This window comes from Panthera uncia, chromosome A2 (genome assembly GCF_023721935.1).
Source record: "Panthera uncia isolate 11264 chromosome A2, Puncia_PCG_1.0, whole genome shotgun sequence".
In the NCBI taxonomy this organism is placed as follows: domain Eukaryota; kingdom Metazoa; phylum Chordata; class Mammalia; order Carnivora; family Felidae; genus Panthera; species Panthera uncia.
Window position 1 is genome coordinate 53,598,945 of NC_064816.1, and position 17,241 is coordinate 53,616,185.

The 17,241-nt window shown below is 46.9% G+C and overlaps 1 protein-coding gene across 2 annotated transcripts; it reads left to right on the plus strand.

Moving 5' to 3' along the window:
- The first annotated feature begins 102 nt into the window (after positions 1-102).
- On the plus strand, positions 103-13,136 carry CHCHD4 (coiled-coil-helix-coiled-coil-helix domain containing 4). 2 transcript variants are annotated; one of them, XM_049641069.1, is made up of 3 exons: positions 103-322; positions 7,752-7,850; positions 11,073-13,136. In XM_049641069.1, exons 1-3 carry the CDS (start codon positions 301-303, stop codon positions 11,375-11,377), a joined length of 426 nt encoding a protein of 141 aa, XP_049497026.1. In that variant the 5' UTR covers positions 103-300; the 3' UTR covers positions 11,378-13,136. The 2 variants fall into 2 exon arrangements, with proteins under 2 accessions (XP_049497026.1, XP_049497025.1); XM_049641068.1 differs by lacking the exon at positions 103-322 and adding an exon at positions 334-567.
- The last annotated feature ends 4,105 nt before the right edge of the window (positions 13,137-17,241 follow it).

A 17,241-nucleotide genomic window follows, 5' to 3' on the forward strand; every position in this document is an offset into this window, starting at 1 on the left:
ACTGTACCTCATTGATGCGCCTGCGCACTGCAAGCCATTCTGGGATATGTAGTTCCTATCGCCTGAAGCGTCGCCGAGCCGCGCGCGGCTTCCTGGGAAATGTAGTTCCCGGCTGAAGGGGAACAGGGTTTGGGGCTGGGAGGGCGCGCAGGCAGGCGCGCGGCGGGCAGGCCTGGAGGGGGCGGGTCCGCGTGGGCCTCGGAGCCTCCCGCCCAGCCCGAGGAGAGGTCACAGCGGGAGCCTGCCGCCGCCTGGCCGCTGCCGCTATCGCCGCGAGGTCTGAGTGCCGGGGCTGCAGCCATGGCCTACTGCCGGCAGGAAGGTAGGGAGAGCGGGCTGCCATGGAGACGGGCCTACGAGGGCCTGCAGGGGACACGCTGTTTTGCCACCCCCGCAGCCCCACAGGCCCCGGCGCCCCGCGACCCCACTGCAGGGGCGGGCGACGCGAGGAGCGGCCCGGGATACCCTCCTCGGGACCCTTGGGAAGGCTGGGCGCTGGGGTCGCCACGTCCGTTTTGCAGATGAGAAAACCGAGACTGGGAGGAAGGAGGCTGGCCCAAGGTCACGGTGAGACTCGAACCCTGACCTCAGAAGGACCAGCACGTGGCGGACTTCATAAACCAGGCTGAGGGGGCGCGGGAAGTGCTGAGCACGCTTCCTCTGCCTCGTAATTGGGGATTTATTGTTACCGTCGCTCTTAACCGCACACCACGCCTTTCCATTTGTACCCGCCTTTTAACTGTCCCGAAAGAAAAGTTGCCACTCGGGTTAGGGCTGTGCTGGAGTGGTAAAAGTGCCACCAACGGGGACATTTCTCGAGCCCCTACTATGTACCAGGCACTGTTCAAGGGGCTTTATATGGCTTTTCTGGTTGATCTCGCAGCGGTTTTTATAATTCTAGGCGAGGCTGTATTCGCGTTTTACCCAAGAGTAGACCTTAATACACAGAGGTGACTTAAGTCCTGGAGCTGGGGTTTGAGCTTCAGCAGTGTGGTCACAGAACTGCACTATCCAGTTTGGTGGCCACCGGATTCTAGGGAGCTCTCTGCTGGGAACCTCCACTCCTCCACCCCTCCACCCCACCACCCCACCTCTTCAAGAAAGTGCCCGTCTCTCCACCTAGCTCCTCTTTGCTCCATCTGTTCTTATCTCTACTGAAGAACCCAGGGGTCTTTCGGCTGGAGTCCCAGGACCTCCTCACACACTGCCACTAACTGGCTTTTTGTCCCTGAGCTGTCACCTGACCTCTGCAGGCCCCAGCTTCCAGTCTTCTAAAATGACAAGTTGGTCTTCATTCATTCATTCATTCATTCATTCAGTAGATACTCATGGGCATCTTCTCTGTGCCTGGCGACAGGGATGGTGGACACACGAGAAGGTAAAGCCACAGAGAGAGTTAGAACTCACCCAGAAATCCTTTGGTGAATAGTCTGGTTCCCTCAGTTTAATTCAGGGATCTGAAGACCAGAGAAGGAGATGACCTACCCAGGGTCACGCATCCAGTTAGGAGAACATTTCAATCTAAAATGTCAAGCCTTGGGGCACCTGGGTGGCTCAGTCAGTTGAGCGTCTGACTTCGGCTCAGGTCATGATCTCACAGTTTGTGGGTTCGAGCCCCTCATTAGGCTCTGTGCTGACCGCTTGCTCAGAGCCTGGAGCCTGCTTCCGATTCTGTGTCTCCTTCTCTCTCTGCCCCTCCCCCACTCACGCTTTGTCACACTCTGTTTCTCAAAAATAAATAAACGTAAAAAAAAAAAAAAATTTAAACGTCAAGCCTTTTCCCCAGTACCTCATTCTGCTTCTAGACCTCCTCCTTTCCTGGGTCATAGAGCTATAATCCTCACTGATGTGTCTATGGAGTACTATTTTTATTGATTTATAACTGTGCCATGAACAAAAGTCCTCAGCCCTCACCACTTTGTTCGACAGTAGGCCTCTTGTTTTTAATTTTCTTTCTCTGGGTTTCTAATTTACTTCGTTTAGCAAATAATTTTGAGCTGTTTCGGTAGAATGAGGCTGTGCAGATGAGTAAGACTTCTTGCCCATGAGGATATCTAGGAGTCGCAGGTTCTTTGGGAAGGAAAGGTTGTTTCCATCTGTCACCAAAGCATGGATCCTTATCTTTTCTTGGGTCAAAGATCTCTCTCTTAGTTTGGGGATGAGAATTGAAAGTCCCTGCCCGATCGGGCTCCAGACTGATTTCTAACTACCTGGTTACTGCTGAGCCACACTGGCCTCTTCGTTGTTCCTCTGCCTGGTACATCTGTCTCCAGCTCTTCCCATGGCTGGCTCCTCATTCTGTGCTCTGAGTGAGTCACTTGCCGGTGCAAATTTACCTCGGGGGGTCCACCCACCACCCAGTTTTGGCATTCAAGGTGTTCCAGAGCCTGGACTCAGCCTTGCTCCCAAGCCTCAGACCACCCACCCTTTTCTATATCAGTGCCACACTGCTCCTTTCTTTAGTTGCCTCCTTTTCTATTGCCATCTGCCCTCTCCTGTTCCTCAAACAAGCGTTTATTAGGCACCTGCAGTGTGCCAGTCTCGGCACATGGTGGTGAGCACAGGTGACGTAATCTACTCTGTGGTTTGGTGGAAAAGATGGCCACTCTTTCTGGAATGGATCTGCTGAAGATTCTGCTGTGTATAGGTCCTGTGTTTGTGTGTGCCCATTCTGGGGGAAATGAGAACACCCATCCCGGGTTTTTTGGTTTTGTTTTTGTAATCTGCTTAATGGTAATAACCATTCTGTCTTCCTGTCCTCTGCTGGGGCTGGGGTCTTCCGAGTTTGGTTTCTCCATTCACTTGTTCCGCAAATATTGATTACCCACCACATTCTGGATACTGTTCTAGGCTCTTGGGATACTGTGGTGAAAGGGATAGACAAATCCTTGCCCCAGAAGAGCTGATATTTCAGCAGGGGAGACAGGTGGTAAACAAATATAATATGGTAGGTGAGGAAAAGCACTTTGGAGAAAAAGAAGGCAGAGTAAGGGAGATGGGGAGTGATCAGGGAAGGTGGTATCAGGAGGTATAAAGACAGGGAGAGGGTGGCTGTGAGGGTATCTGGAGAGTGCTCCCGGAAGTGAGAGCAGCCTGTGCACAGGCCAGACGTAGGTATGCACCCAGCATGTCCAGTAAAGGCAAGGAGGTGGGAGTGGAGGGAGCCAGTGGTGGGAGATGGGGTCTTGGCAGCGACAGATGCAGATCTTTTTGGATGTATTTGCATCCAAATAGATGCAAGGTAGAGCCAACCAGACTTTTTTATTTTTTTAATGTTTGATTTATTTCTTTGAGAGAGAGAGAGTGTGTGTGTGGGAGTGGGGCAGACAGAGGGAGAGACACAGAATCTGAAGCAGGCTCCAGGCTCTCAGCTGTCAGCACAGAACCCGACACGGGGCTTGAACTCACAAACCACGAGATCATGACGTGAGCCGAAGTGGGACGCCCAACCAACTGAGCCACCCAGGCGCCCCTAGTCAACCAGATTTGATGATGGAGGTTAAGAGAAAAGAGTCAAGAATGGCTGTGCAGAGAGTAAAACTACCGAATTGGGGGTATCTCGGTATCCAGCTGCTCAGTTAGGCTTTCTGTTCTCAACCTCACCCTTAAGTCCTGTTTTCCACAGTGGGCCCTGGGACCCCCAATTCCTGGCCCCTACCAGGGTCCTGGGGTGGGGATAGATTTTCTTCGAGCTGACTTCTCTTCTTGTGACTTTGGGTTCAGCTTTCTGTTATGTCAGAGAGCACTTCTCTCTCAGCTTTCCCACTTCCAGAACTGTACTGATCTCTCTGGCCTGTGATGGTCTCTTTTCTTGGCCATTTTATCCTTGTCATTTGCCGCTATTTAAAAAATTACTGTCTTTTGAGTGGGATTTAAGGTGAGAGCAGAAACTCATTTCACCCCTTTTGCTTAAGTAAAGTCTTGTGATTCTTGCCCTGACCACGGGAGGAAGATAGGCTGAGCTTCTGGGGGACCTGTTTCCTGAGGCCCTAAGAATGTGCTTGAGATCACAGCTGTTATGTGCTTAAGCCCAGATTTGAACTGCAGTGCTAAACTCTGTGATATTGATGCCACTGGGCCAGACCTTCTGAAGCTGGGTTTCTATCTCAGGCTCAGATCTGTGCTTCTGTTCTTTGTGCACATGGTTTCTAGCCCTTACTGTTATTTGTCCATGCAACAAAAGGAGCATCATCTGGATACCAGGATTGGGGATACAAAGATACGTCCCTGCCCAGAAACCACAGTCTGATCGCCCAGGGGACAGTCTCTCCTCAGTTTTATGGTATGAATGTGTCCCCTCCCCTCCCAGTTTCATACATTGAAATCCTAACCTCCAAAGGCAATAATATTAGTAGATGGGGCCTTTGGGAGGTGCTTAAGAAATGAGGGTGGAACTTTCACTTATGGGATTAACGCCCTTATAAAAGAGGCTCCAGAGAGATCTCTAGCGCCTTCCGCCATGTGAGGACACAGCAAGAAGGCAGCTGCTATGGGCCCCTCACCAGAAGGTTATCATACTGGTGCCTTGATCTTAGACTTGCAGCCTCCAGAACTGTGAGCAGTAACTTTCTAATATTTATGAACTATGTCGGTGGTGGTATTTTGTTAGAGCAGCCTGAACGGACCAAGACACCCATCCAGGGTAGGAAAAGTGCCACTCAGGGAGGCTCAGAATCCTTACATTCTCTGCCAGACACAGCTCAGCAGGACCATTTCCCCCGCACTTCATTTCTGTCCATGAAGCCTCTAAGACTTAGCTTCAGCCACCAAATTCAACTAAAGGTATCGTTAAGCTTCAGCCTAATTTAAAACGTGTAACTAAACATCCGCTAAGTAAAAAGACTAGTGGAAGAGGCAAGGAGCAGCAAGATCCAGGACTTTTGTCTCAAGGCACTTGGAATCTGAAAGATGGTCCAAGTTAAGCTGATTTTGCTTGTGTAATTACAGAACTAAGATGCCGATTAGGGGACCAAACCTCAGTCCAGGACCCAGAGAGGCTCTGTTGTGCTCTGGTGAGAATAGCAGTCAGAGAGGCCTTGACTTCATCTTGTACACTTCCCAGCTGTGTGGCCTTGGCCTGGTAGAGGAATTGAGGACTCCAACCTGGGATTTCATTGTCAGGGACGGGACTGCAGTTCAGCCCGTGTAGGGAGAGCTACAGTTTGACAAGCATGAAAGAACTGGTCACGGGAGAACAGATCCACAGGGAGAGCAGAGACCTCGGGTGGGCTGGAGGTCCAGTACCCGTGTGTGCCAAGGGTCGGCTGTCCTTACTGTCCGTTATCCCATGTGGGAGACCCTGTGGAAGCACGGGAAGGGTGCCTTCCCTCTGCCTCCTAACCTGTCCTCTCTGGAGGTGTTGCTCTGGTTTTAGCCCCAGTACTTTTCCCCAAGCCTCTTCCTTAAATACTCGAGCTCAGTGTGGGCCCAAACCTTTTTCCTTGCTTTCTCTTAGCAAGCCTGTGACTAAACTTTCCTAAATGTTGTAAAGAGAAAACAACTGAAATAATCAGAGAAAATGCCAGCAGCTCTCAGAGAGCCACATTTCTGCAGACCCAGCCTCTGCCCCCATAGTAGCTCACTCTCTCCAGGCCACTGACTAAGGCCCTGTCCAAGGGCCCATTGGGCAGGACCTGAAGTCTCCTTAAATGCCAGGCACCTCCTATCCCCTTCCGGATGAAGTCCCATTATCCCATATTTCATGGATCAGAATGGGTACTCAGTACCAAGTTCAAAGTACCATTGAACTTGTCCTTGCCCTTCAGCAGGTGGGTACCCAGTAGCTTAGAGGAAAGTTCCTGTTTATTCACTCAGCAAACATTTTTTGGGGGCAGGAGTTGCATCGGTATTTATTGTACAAAACATTTATTCCTGCCCAAAGCACACAAAGCTCTCAGGACAGCGTCCGAGTCATGCTAAGTACCCAGTTGGGCTGTCGTTTTCATTCCCGTGTGTGTTTGGGGTGGGGGGCAGTGCAGGTCTGTGCAAAGGATCTCCACCGCGTGGTGTTTAGAGCCGCCCAGAGCTGGGTGCAAATTCCAGGCCCGTGTGAGCTCAGGCACATCACTTCCCAGAGCCTTAGGCTCCCACTGTACAATGGGGCTCCTGCCCCAGGGCGGTGATGGGATGGCTGCAGGGAGCTGACACACAGGACCCAGAGAGCAGCTAGCCCCAGTCTGCCCTCCAGGGACTGCAGGGGAAACTGATGAGCATGCAGTGTGTGGAGTGCTGAAGACAAGGTGTTCCCACCCACACCAGGACTATCGGGTGGACACCTGCTGTGTGGTTGGCTGATGGCTAGGGATTTTTAGGAAGGCGAGGTAGTGTTGACAGCTGTAAGGTATAGGGGAGAGCTGGAGGGAGTCGGGTAGCTGAGGGGCCTGCCTTGCCATTCCAGCTGGGTGATTCTGAATAACCTAACCGTTCTGGGCCTGGTTTTCTGTTGTATGAAAAGCCACGGGTCACGCCCATCCCGGTTCAATCAATGCTGATTCCCTTTTCTGTGCTTACGCTGCCTCCCTTGAGGAGAAGCTCCTCACAGAGCATGCGTTTGGCTCCCATCAGTCTGAAAGTTCAGGACCCTCTGGCAAGCCAAGCACGTAGGGCCAGGGGCTATGGCCTGACCAAGGCAGTGTTCGCAAGAAGTGCTGGCTTCCTGATGCTGGTCCTTGCAGGGCCTCAGGACTGACCCTCCCGCTCAGCCTGTTATGTTTAGGTTGGGTGATTGTTCTAAAAAAAATAACACACTGCAGATTGTCACAGAAGTTGCTAACATCAGCACTTCGGGAATGGTCTCTCCTCCCCCTAGTCATTCCACTTGTTGGGAAGTTGCCCCAGGCGTCGTGGGCTGTGGGGAACTGCCACAGTGTTCCCTACCATCATGAGCCCTTCTTTCCTGGCCATGATTAGGAGCCAAGAGGCTAGAGAGAGTCTTGACTGTGGGCACTCAATGGTAGGTGACCAGGATATTTTCCCACAGGGAATCTTCTCGGACACACTTAAGTGGCTATATCAGCCAGTGGGCTGCTGGCCGGGCACCCACATCACTGCCCTCTTCTCTTGTCAAAGTTCTCAGTCCCCTTAGACTTTGTCTGCGTTCTGAACACTGTAGGTAAACCCCTAGGGGGCTAGAAGCAAGTCCTTCCCTGTCCCTTCCACCCCTTCCCTACCCACAGGCATTCGAGCCCTAGTGAGATTAGGTGGGGTCGCCCTAGTGAATCACCTTCATTCCACTAGGGTTGTCTGGAGGATGACAGCTTGTGGCTCCCCGCCAGGCCTGGGGAGGAGGGGAGACCTGGCAGGCTGATGAGGCCTTCCTAGGTTGGTGGGACATAATGGGGACAGTCAGAGCACCATGGGAGTTCTGAGAAGGGACTGCTCCTTTCTTGAGGGGAAGAAGAAAGGAGTTGTTGCACCACTGAATTGTCAGCAAATCTGGGGACTAAAAGCAGCATGCATTTGGTTGGATTGGGTATTTCATCTCCTGCCTAGAGGGTGCATAATGGCATCTTCTTCCTCACTCGTGACCTTGGTGGACTTTTTGTTTCAGTTGTAGGCACTCAGTAGAAGTGGCTGCTAGACTGTCACACAGACTCAGTGATGCAGCCCAGGGAGGGCATTTTGATGGACACTCTTCCCTTTCAGGTTTTGCACGGGAAGTCTTAAAACCTGGTTTGCGTGGCTTCTTTGGGTTTGGGGCTGTTTGGCTGCTCTTGAGTGAAACCTTTCTTCCTCTGTTCTCCAAATGCTAGGGAAGGATCGAATCATATTTGTGACCAAAGAAGACCATGAAACCCCAAGCAATGCAGAGCTGGTGGCTGATGACCCCAACGACCCATATGAGGAGCACGGTGGGTATGACACACAGATCCTTCCTGGAGGAAATGTTCAAAATTCCTTTCCCATTTTGTCCTGGCCAAGGCTGGGTGTTCAGGGGCCCCTCTCAGCCAAGGACCGTCTCCAGGGACTGTGAGCCCACCTCCCTTGGAGGTGCGAGAGGCTGTGCTGAGTGCCGTGCAGCTCTCGTGCTGCTGCTCTTCCCTGGCTGTTAGGCCAGAGCCTGAGTTTCTGCTGAACTGAAGTCCTCTGCCTCTTTTTCTTTTGAGGTTTTACACCGACTAAAGCTGGCTGGATGTTTCCGGATGACGAAGTTTTAGGCAGGGGGTGCGGGGCGGAAATGGATTCCAGTGCTGCGGGCAGGTTACGGCGACGGATCCTCCTGCTCGGTCCAGCTGCAGCCTGAACGCTGCCACATCTGCAGACTATAAGCAAGCAGGCGTGTGAGAGTCCTAACACCTTGTTCTGTGAGGTGGTGAAGCTTGGCTCTCTCCTTGTACGTGCTCCAGGAAGCACCTTCCACGAGATGCTCACTCGAGATAGAGGGACAGCTTTCCGGCAGCAGGACCAGCTAGCCTAGTCAGAACTGCTGCGCACAGTTTAGTGAATGGTCACCTGGTCATATGGGCTGAGGGTGCCACTCCAAAGGCTTTAGACTGCTGGGCTCACTGGAACTTCCGCAGCGTGCGTAAGGCTGACGTGTGGGTGTGCAGGATTTATAAACAGTTCGTATCGTCAACGGTCCTCAGCTTGCCAGTCTAAAGCCATTTCTGACACCTGTGATGCGAACTAACAAAGCTTCCAGTGCTGGCTGGTGAGAAATACAGTTGAAAGAGCTTGCAGCAGCAGCCTGCGGAGTATGAGCTCCTGATGGGAATTTCTCAGATGCTAGCTAAGTGTGTGCTCTTAGGTGGGACACCTGACGTGTTACCCTTACTGCCTCTGGGGGTTAGAGCAGAGTAGAGCTGAGGAGTCTAGCACCCTGCCAGGGACGCTGGGAGGTACAGATGTTCTCCGGTGTTCGCATTCTGAGAATGGCAGCCGTGGGAGTAATCTTGAACCAGCACTCTTACAAAGAAAAATAAGCCACGTGTCAGTTCCAATACTCTGCCTCTCTTTAGGTGCATATTAGTTAAGCACATTCTGCAGGGCCTACGGGACAAATCAGGCCTTGTTTTGCCTCGTGGTGTTTTTCAACACTGAATGTGTCTGTGTTGAGACTGTGTGTCCCCTCCAGTTCCTGCCAGGCCTCATCGCTCCTCTTGTTTTCTGTCCTACCCACTTCTGTCATTTATGATAGATCTGCATGGACCGTGAAGGCATTTGCCTTTGCAGCCCCTTCCAGTGAATGATTGTACCAAGAAGCACATTCAGCAGCGAGCCCTGGGACCCAGGTTCTGAGCTCTCAATTGCAAAATGACTCAGCAGAGTAGGCAGGCCCCCAGTTTATGCCAGCTGCCTGTATCGAGGCACCCAGTTCCATGACTGAGACAGCACTTGGAATGGCTAAGAGTGTCATGACCAAGATGGCAGAAGTCATTTTCATAGACTCAGAAAGACTGGAGGAGGGTCTTAAAGATCCCCTGGTCTGGAGGGGAAACTGGAGGAGGAGGGAGGGACTGGCCAGGGAAGTTAGTGGCCGGCCTTTGATTGCATGTTTGGAACCTGCTGCATCTGGGCTTGATTTAACATGTTGACGTCTGTGTGTTTCTACATGTTGTCCTTGAAATGCAGATTGGCACCCTCAGTGCCCTCTGTGAGGAGCTACCTCAGTCTAGCATGCCTTCCCCTGAGAAAGAATCAAACGAAGACTCCTGCAGAGCTGGGCTCTTTTTTAAAAATGTTTTTATCACAACGTCTCACTTGGAAACTGATTGTGCAGGTTTCCTAGTTTTGAGCCTTCGGAGGGCAGCGTTTGTATATAGGCCCCCTCATTTTATCGCGCTTTGCAGATGCTGCGTTTTTCACAAATTGAAGGTTTGTGGTGACCCTGCTTCAAGAAGCAAGTCTTTTGGCGCCATTTCTTCAACAGCGTTTGTTCACTTCGTGTCTCTGTGTCACATTTTGGTAATTTTTGCAACAGTTCAAACTTCTTCATTATTGTATTTGTTAGGGTGATTCTGTGATCACTGATCTTTGATGTTACCATTGTAATTTTTCTGGGGTGCCATGAACCATGTCCATGTAAGAAAGGGGATTTAATCGAGAAATGTTGTGTGTGTTCTGACTGTTCCACCAACTGGCTCTTCCTCATCTCTGTCTCTCTCTCTCCTTGGGTCTCCCCATTCCCGGACATGACAGTGTTGAAAACAGGCCGGTTAATAATCCGACAGTGGCCTCTAGTTGTGCGGTCTCATGTCACATCAGAAATTAGAAATGATTGAGTTAGCGAGGAAGGCATCTCAAGAGCCAAGATAGGCTAAAAACTAGGCCTTGTAAACCAAACAGCCAAGTTGTGAATGCAGAGGAGAAACTCTTAAAGGAAATGAAAAGTGCTACTCCAGTAGCACTTACAAATGGTAAGCGAGCAACTGAAAATCAGTCTGTAGTTGCACCCCTCTCTGACACACGCGTGCAGTTGAGCAGTTTGGTTAGTATGGTTAACACCCCTGGAGGTTTTTCCCTGTTACAAGACCGGAACCACACCATCTGGTATGCCACTAGCTTTTTCCCTTGTACACCATGTCTTGGACATCTTCCTGCCAGTGCAGAAGGATCAGCCTCCTCTTCACCGGTCCTCACACCGAGCTGAGCTTCTGCGGGCAGTGGCAGAGCCAGAGGGGCTGGAGGGAGCTAAGTGCCTGTTTTGGGGGAGGGGACTAATCTTACCCATTTGAATGGGAGGGGAGCAGAGATCGAAAGAAAGAGATCAATACCTCAGCTTCTTAAGGTGTCGGGGCTTTGAAAAAGCTTCTCGCTAAGCAACCCAACGATGGCTGCTTCTTTGGATTAAACGGTTTCCAGTTTGTAGCTCTCGGGGCACAGCCACAGGCATCGCACTGGGAGGCGGCCTAGAATATAGATCAGTGTCGTGCATGGACAAAAGCTGCCATGGTGGCCTCTCTCCAGCTGAGCCAAGGAATGCTGCATTTGAACCCAATCCAAATCCAAAGACAAGGGCCTACCAGGCGACGGTTCCTATCCTGAGTAGCTTTCAAAGACTGCACTTAGTTTTGCTTTTTCAGAAACCGTAGAGAGCCTGTCTCACATTTTCCTTGCCTATCTTCCTGTTGTAGGATTGATCCTGCCAAATGGAGACATTAACTGGAACTGTCCGTGCCTTGGGGGAATGGCCAGTGGCCCCTGTGGGGAACAGTTCAAGTCGGCCTTTTCCTGCTTCCACTATAGCACAGAGGATGTCAAGGGGTCAGACTGTGTAGACCAGTTCCGGGCCATGCAGGAATGCATGCAGAAATACCCCGACCTCTATCCTCAGGAGGACGAGGAGGAGGAGGAGGAGGAGAAGAAGCCAGCAGAACGTTTAGAAGAGACAGCTCCCACTGAGGCCACTGCAACCAAAGAAGAAGAGGGGTCAAGCTAATGAAGGCCATAAGGCACTGGGCTCCAGTCCTTCTCCTTCAGAGTGATATGAACCTTTTGTAAGATGCCTTTTGGTCATTCTCTGAGAACGTGTCTTTCCCTCTGTTGTTCTGTGCACTATAATGTACAAAATAACTTATTTTGATGATCAGGGGTCTTGGTCCTTTGACATATACACTGGAAAAAATGTATGTCTCCCATAACCTATCGGCAAATGTAGCTGTCACTTTCGAATTCTCAGATTATCCTGAATTTTGCCTCTTTGAAATAATGTGCTGACTATGCTCAGCAACTAGAAATCATTATCTGGGAGTATCTTGTGAGTGAGCTGATTTATTCTGATTGATTATATGCCCTTGTAGATTTTATACCCCTGTGGGAAATGAAATAGAAACAAAACCATCTTCCTTTAAAAATGCTGGAGTGGGGCCATTCCCAGTACAAGGCCAGATGATCAGATACGTATTTCTCATGGACCGTCTTGACCTTGAGTATGTGAGGAGGTACTATAGTTCATTTCTGATGCATTTTGGTTTCCATTTTCACTTTGAGCTCCAGGTTTTCCGTGTTTAGAAATTGGAACTGTGGACACTCTGATTCACAGTCCCTTTCTAAGTGAAGAGAAAGGCTGGTTTTGCTGTTGTTGTTCTTCCACAAGCCCTGGTTTGGGGCCTCTGTTCACGCTGGCTCTGTGTCAGCCTGTTCAATGCAATGTTCTTGAGAGGTGGGGACCTAATTGTTACCAAAGTAGCAGCCAAGAGAAGAAACGGCGTGTATTTAGTCACTTAAAAGGAAAATATGACTTTTACCTGGTGTTGAATGTGTCCTTTGTTTTTACTAACTAAAAATGTTTTTGCTATAAGGAAATATAAATATGAAAAGTTCACTGAAATTCCTCCTTGAAGATACTGGTAAGCCAGTTTGAGTCCATTAAAATTTTCGGTGTTGAATTCATAGCAAGCCGGTTGTTTATCAGTGAGCAGATCCTTCACACAGACACTGCAGTTAACTTGTGAGGTAGGGAAGGCTGTTCTCTTGTTGAAGGTAGGGAGCTGCACCCCTCACAGGTTAAGTAACTCGTCCAAGACAACTGTAGGACAAATTTCAGGCCGTGATGTAGTAATGCCTTGTTTGGCCCAGGTGTATTACTCATCTATTGCCATGGAAAAATTACCTTAAAACTCAGCAGCTTGAAACACATTTAGTAACTCACAGTTTCTGTTGGTCAGGGGTCTGGGCACAGCTTACCTGGGGTCTGGGGCTCAGAGTCAGACGAGGCTATGATCGAGGGGTCAGCCAGGGCTGTGACCATCTCAGGGCTTGACAGGCCTTCCAGGATCACTCAGGTGGTTTTGGGCGGAATTCAGTTCTTTGTGGGTTGTTGGGCTGAGGGCCTCAGTTCCTCACTGCCTGTTGGCCAGAGTCCTCCCTCGGTTCCCGGTCACGTGGGCCTCTGCTTAGGTCAGCTCATAACATGGCAGGTGGCTTCCATCAGAGCAAGCAAGATAGAAGGCGCAACTTATGATCACAGTGATTTGTGCCAGCTACCTACACACACAGTGTTTTCTGTCTGTGCTTTGTTAACTTTGTGATGCAGGCCTGTGCAGTGTATTAGCCAGCCTTTGAGCAGAACATTGTTCTGCCCCTACTGTTTTTGTTCTCAGTAAGTTCTGTGATGGTATTGACTTTAACAGAATAATAACATTTTAGTAGCCCAAACTACTAGAAAGTAGCTCTTACATAAATAAAAGCTTCTCATTCACCTGGACTAACCAAAGAAAAGTCACATGCATTAGATAATTTTACACATAACTTTCAAGATCTGCTGTAGGCCCAGAATGTTAGTGTGATATAAATAGATAGACCTTTTCCTCTAATCAACCAAAGGGGGTAAATAAAGAGCACACAGTTCATCAAAATTGGGCATTAAGACAGAGTAGGGTTGTTTGGTGCTGGGCACAGCTTGTCAATAACCAGTGTTGTGGCTGGACCAGCCCTTGTGGGTCTTACTATGGTTGCAAGATGCCCTATGGCAGTAACCATCAGGAAACTTTGAAAAAAATAAATAAATAAAAGTTTTGTTACAGCACCTGGAAATTACATGTACCACATAGCGAAGTGTAGGGGAAGCTGGAGGAGAAGACAGTGAGTGAGCAGGCCTGGGGTCATGCTTTTATTGGGGTTGAGGAGGGCAGGGCCTAGGGTTTCATGGGCTCATGTTTTACTGGTGAATTTAAAACACAAAAGTTGGAATTTAGAGCTCGGGAAGAAAAAAAGCAAATGGCCAAAGTGGTCAGTTATAGAAATCAACTAGGATCCCTAAAACTAAGGAGCCTGGGACAGAAGGGAGGACAACCTGGCTCTTTACGGTGTGGTGTGGCTGGCAATGTGTTTATTTGAGATCGCCATCTTTAAAGTGGCTCCCTAGGCAATGAAAACTCCAACCAGGCACTTAACCTTAGAAAAAACAAACATTGTCAGGGCTTCCATTTTTAGGAGTTTCTATGAGCTATTAATTGAATCACTCTAATTTCATATATGTTTGAAATATCCCATAATAAAAAATGAAAAAGCATATGCTAAGCAAGAATGTTTAAGCACATCTCGTTACCTCAAGTCATAGCCAAAGGATTGCTGTCCCACATAAATGGCCCTATAGAGATTTCTGTAAAGAAGATATGCAAATGGCCAACATGAAAGGTGTTAACAGCACTGGTCGTTAGGGAAATGCAAATCAAAACCACTATGAGGTATCACCTCACACCCATTAGGATGGCTATGATTTAAAAAGAAAAAGAAGTAGGCATATGGAAACATGGGAACCTTGGAGTTTCCTCAAAAAGTTAAACATAGGGGCACCTGGGTGGCTCAGTCCGTTGATCATGGACCTGACTTCAGCTCGGGTCATGATCTCACGGTTGGTGAGTTCCAGGCCCTCGCAGGGCTCTGTGCTGACACCTCAGAGCCTGGAGCCTGCTTCGGATTCTGTGTCTCCCTCTCTCTGCCCTTTCTCTGCTCATGTGCTATTTGTCTCTCAAAAATAAATGTTAAAAAAAAATTTTTTTTTAAAGTTAACTATAGAATGAGCATATTACTCTTAACTATGGAGAACACACTGCTGGTTACCAGAAGGGAGGTGGGTGGAGGCGGGGTGAAACAGGGGAAGGGATTACGAATACACTTAATCATGATGAGCACGGAGTAATGTATAAAATTGTTGAATCACTGTATTATACACCTGAAACTGACATTACACTGTGTGTTAACTAAAAGGAATTTAAACTTGAAAAAAAAAAACAATAAATACATGCAGATATGAAAAAAATGGAAAACTTAGAAATATAAAAGATCATCGAAAGGAAAAATTCTTCAAAAGCTGAGATCAAGTTTAAACTAGTTTCATCACCAGTAGCCAGTGATTTAATCAATCATGGCCACATAATGGAACCTTTGCAAAATCCCACAAATTACAGGGCTTGGAAAGCTTCTTTACCAGAATAGAGCACAGTTATATACAGAGATTTTTTAAGAACAACTATTAAATATTGAAAATAAATTGCACAATTCCAAAACAAGTCTAACATAGATCTAAATGAGAATAAAAATAATTGAGAGAAATAACGAGACAGTTACTAAGAATTGCCCAGAAAAGCAGAAAGACTTTGTCCTCAGGTAGGTTTTGCACACACGTAGAGAAGCTACTGATAAATCAAGGATAAAGAAAAAAAATCTTAAATATCTACAAGGGAAAGAGACAATTTTTTAAAAAATCAGTAAGTGAAAATGAAGCAAAAATGAACTATTGGGACTCCATCAAGAATTATCTACATATATATGCTGTGAAGGGAACTAAATATCTTAATGATATATTCATATATATGTATATGGCAATAAGTTTAAAATGAAAAGCAAGGAAATAATGATAATCAAGATAGCAATCCATTTGGGAGACGTTTTTTGGTTTTTGGTTTTTGATTTTTGGTTGCATGCATTTAGAGAAAGATACACAGGGGCTTCAAATATATAAATAGACTCCCATTTTTTTTTTTATAAGCTGAGGTGGTTTTAATAGGGTTAATTCTATTTAATATGATAATAATTATTCTTTAACATACTGATTCCCAAATTAAGAGGTAAAAATGGAAACAGATCCCTTGGAATTTATTTTGGAACATTTGTAAGGACATCACAAAATTGGTATTTCTCATGAGATACTATGGTCTAACAAAGTATTATATAGTCTAAAAAGTTTTTCTTTCATATACAAGTAGTGGTTTTTCTGGTAATTTAACAGATTAGAAATACAGAAGAACTTTCCACTACTAATATTTTATAAGCCATGTATAAAGGAACCTTTTTAAAAATGCAGAACAGTTTACAAAATAATATGGGAAATCCTCGGGGGCTAAAATGAAGAGGGATCTGAAACTGAGAAGGTGGGATTCCTCTTGAGTCATTTACTGAACCTGGAAATGAGGTTCTCATTTCAACAGCTATGCAGAGCTGTTGGATCTCAACAGCTATGCAGAGACAGGAGACAATATCATTAATCCATACAAGGTAGAAAGGAGGAAGAAGGACTCCTACATAAAGCCTGTCTTCAGAAGGATTGATGTCTTTAGCAAATATTTGAGTTAGGAGAATCCGATAAAGGAATTTAACAATGATATTACTCTGCCACTTTGTTGGCTTCTTTTTGGGAACAGAATCTTGCATTCACATTGGCTTGGGGTTCAAGTTCATCCCGATGTGTAGAGTCAAGAAAAATCTAAACAACAGATGAATCTGAAAATTCCCCAGACTTCTGCATATATTGGAGGACGAAAATTTAAATGCCCTCTGGATAAGTACATCTCAACTAGGATATTCAGTTTCCCTCTGAATTAAAAGTTGCCAAATATGAGGGCACCTAGGTGGCTCAGTCGGTTAAGTGTCTGACTTTGGCTCAGGTTGTGATCTCACGGTCCGTGAGTTCGAGCCCCGCGTTGGGCTCTGTGCTGACAGCTCGGAGCCTGTAGCCTGCTTCGGATTCTGTGTCTCCCTCTCTCTCTGCCCCTCCCCCACTCATGCTTTGCTGTCTCACTCTCAAAAATGAATAAATGTTAAAAAAAGATTAAAAAGTTGCCAAATATGAAACTAAACTTAAAATTTAAAAATGCTAAGAATAGCCCTCAAGAACTAAAGTAGAATTATATTTGTGTGGATATCAGATATTGTTTATTAGGTAGAGTCAAACATTCTTTAAATGCTTAAGGACATACAAAAATTAATAAAATATGAACAAAATATGTAATTATAAACTACTATAAGGCAGATTAAAAAAACAAAACTCTTAGGAACAAAAAATAAATAAACTAAATATAATACACTGTCAATGGATGTGTGAAACAGCAGTTTAAACACAGCTGAAGAGAGAATTAGTGGGCTAGAATATTGGACTGAAGAGATTGTTCAGGGTGTAGTTCATAGAATGTGGAGATGGAAAATATGAAAAACCTTAGGGGATATAGGAAGTAAAACAATAAGGCTTAACACACACTGAATTGGAACTTCACAAATCACGAGTAGGGAAAAGGACAAGTATTTGAAGCAATAAAGACAGAATTTCCCAGATAGGATAATCACATACATGGATTGAGGCTTAATATGACACATACAGCAATAGCATATTAAGACACAATAGAATGTAGAAAAGGAATGTAGGTACATTTTAGTGAAAATATAGAATACTTTAATACAAGAAATTAAGACTACCAAGAGTGGAGGGAATTTTCCTAAGAAGAAAAAGAAACAATCTTTCCTAAAAAGAATTTTCATGAAGACAACATAATTCTCAAAAAAGTGCCAAAATTATCTACCATGTGC